At 42.1% G+C, this 762-nt stretch overlaps 1 protein-coding gene across 1 annotated transcript in view; it reads left to right on the forward strand.

Annotated features, from left to right (window-relative positions):
- The first annotated feature begins 308 nt into the window (after nt 1-308).
- Nucleotides 309-762, forward strand: part of LOC140923486 (membrane-bound transcription factor site-2 protease-like) — a 22,423-nt gene continuing 21,969 nt past the window's right edge. The window contains exon 1 of the mRNA XM_073373575.1: nt 309-762. This exon is cut by the window's right edge and continues 16 nt beyond it. Within this exon, the coding sequence (XP_073229676.1) occupies nt 713-762 (50 nt within the window). The 5' untranslated portion in view covers nt 309-712.

Genomic DNA, 762 nt, shown 5'->3' on the forward strand with positions numbered 1-762 from the left:
TAATTTCACCCCAAATTTTTCAAACCTCCCGATTATTGCAACTAATTTGCTTTCCCCAAGCCAAGTATACTTGTTTGAAAAAATCGTTCCACTTAATTTGGCTTCTCCATTTTGGTTGGAAAAATCAGGATTCCACTTTAAACATTTTTTTGGTTCGTCATGCGTGTTGTTGTTGTTTTTGTTTGTCCCCTCCCGGCCTCTTCCCCGATTCACTTTTCATGTGGCGGTAACGATGACAACAAGGGAAAATTCCGCGGGAATTTCTCGAAAGCGACCGCAAACTTGCGAAGAGCCTGGGACCCTTGTGTTATTTTTGGCTGATTACTCGTCAACGGATTGTTTCAGAAATCTTTTGTTCCATACTGATAGTTTTGAAAGGCTTTATATCCCTACAGACTGCCATTTTTGAATGGATTTTGCAAGATGTTTTTTCTAGATTTCAGGACAGCGTCTTTCAGGACCGATGTTTGAAGAACGATCCGTGTGCTTCTTCGAATCCTGATAGGACCCCATGGGCCGTCCTTGTGAACTGAATGAAAATCTAGATCAAGTTACCTTGCTAGGGAGCCATCCATGTAGCGCTTCCTTCGCTATTAGCAAGTTCATTCTAACGTTTCGTGAATCCAAGAAACGCTAAGAACTGCACCAGTAGAGCAGTTTAAAGGCGAATTGACTCGGCGATAGATTCAAGGGCCGGCCATATTCGTTTCATATGTCTAGCATCGTGCTGGTTGTTGGTTTTTGGACCATTCTATTTATTTG

The sequence above is a fragment of the Porites lutea genome, chromosome 1, assembly GCF_958299795.1.
Source record: "Porites lutea chromosome 1, jaPorLute2.1, whole genome shotgun sequence".
Lineage (NCBI taxonomy): Eukaryota > Metazoa > Cnidaria > Anthozoa > Scleractinia > Poritidae > Porites > Porites lutea.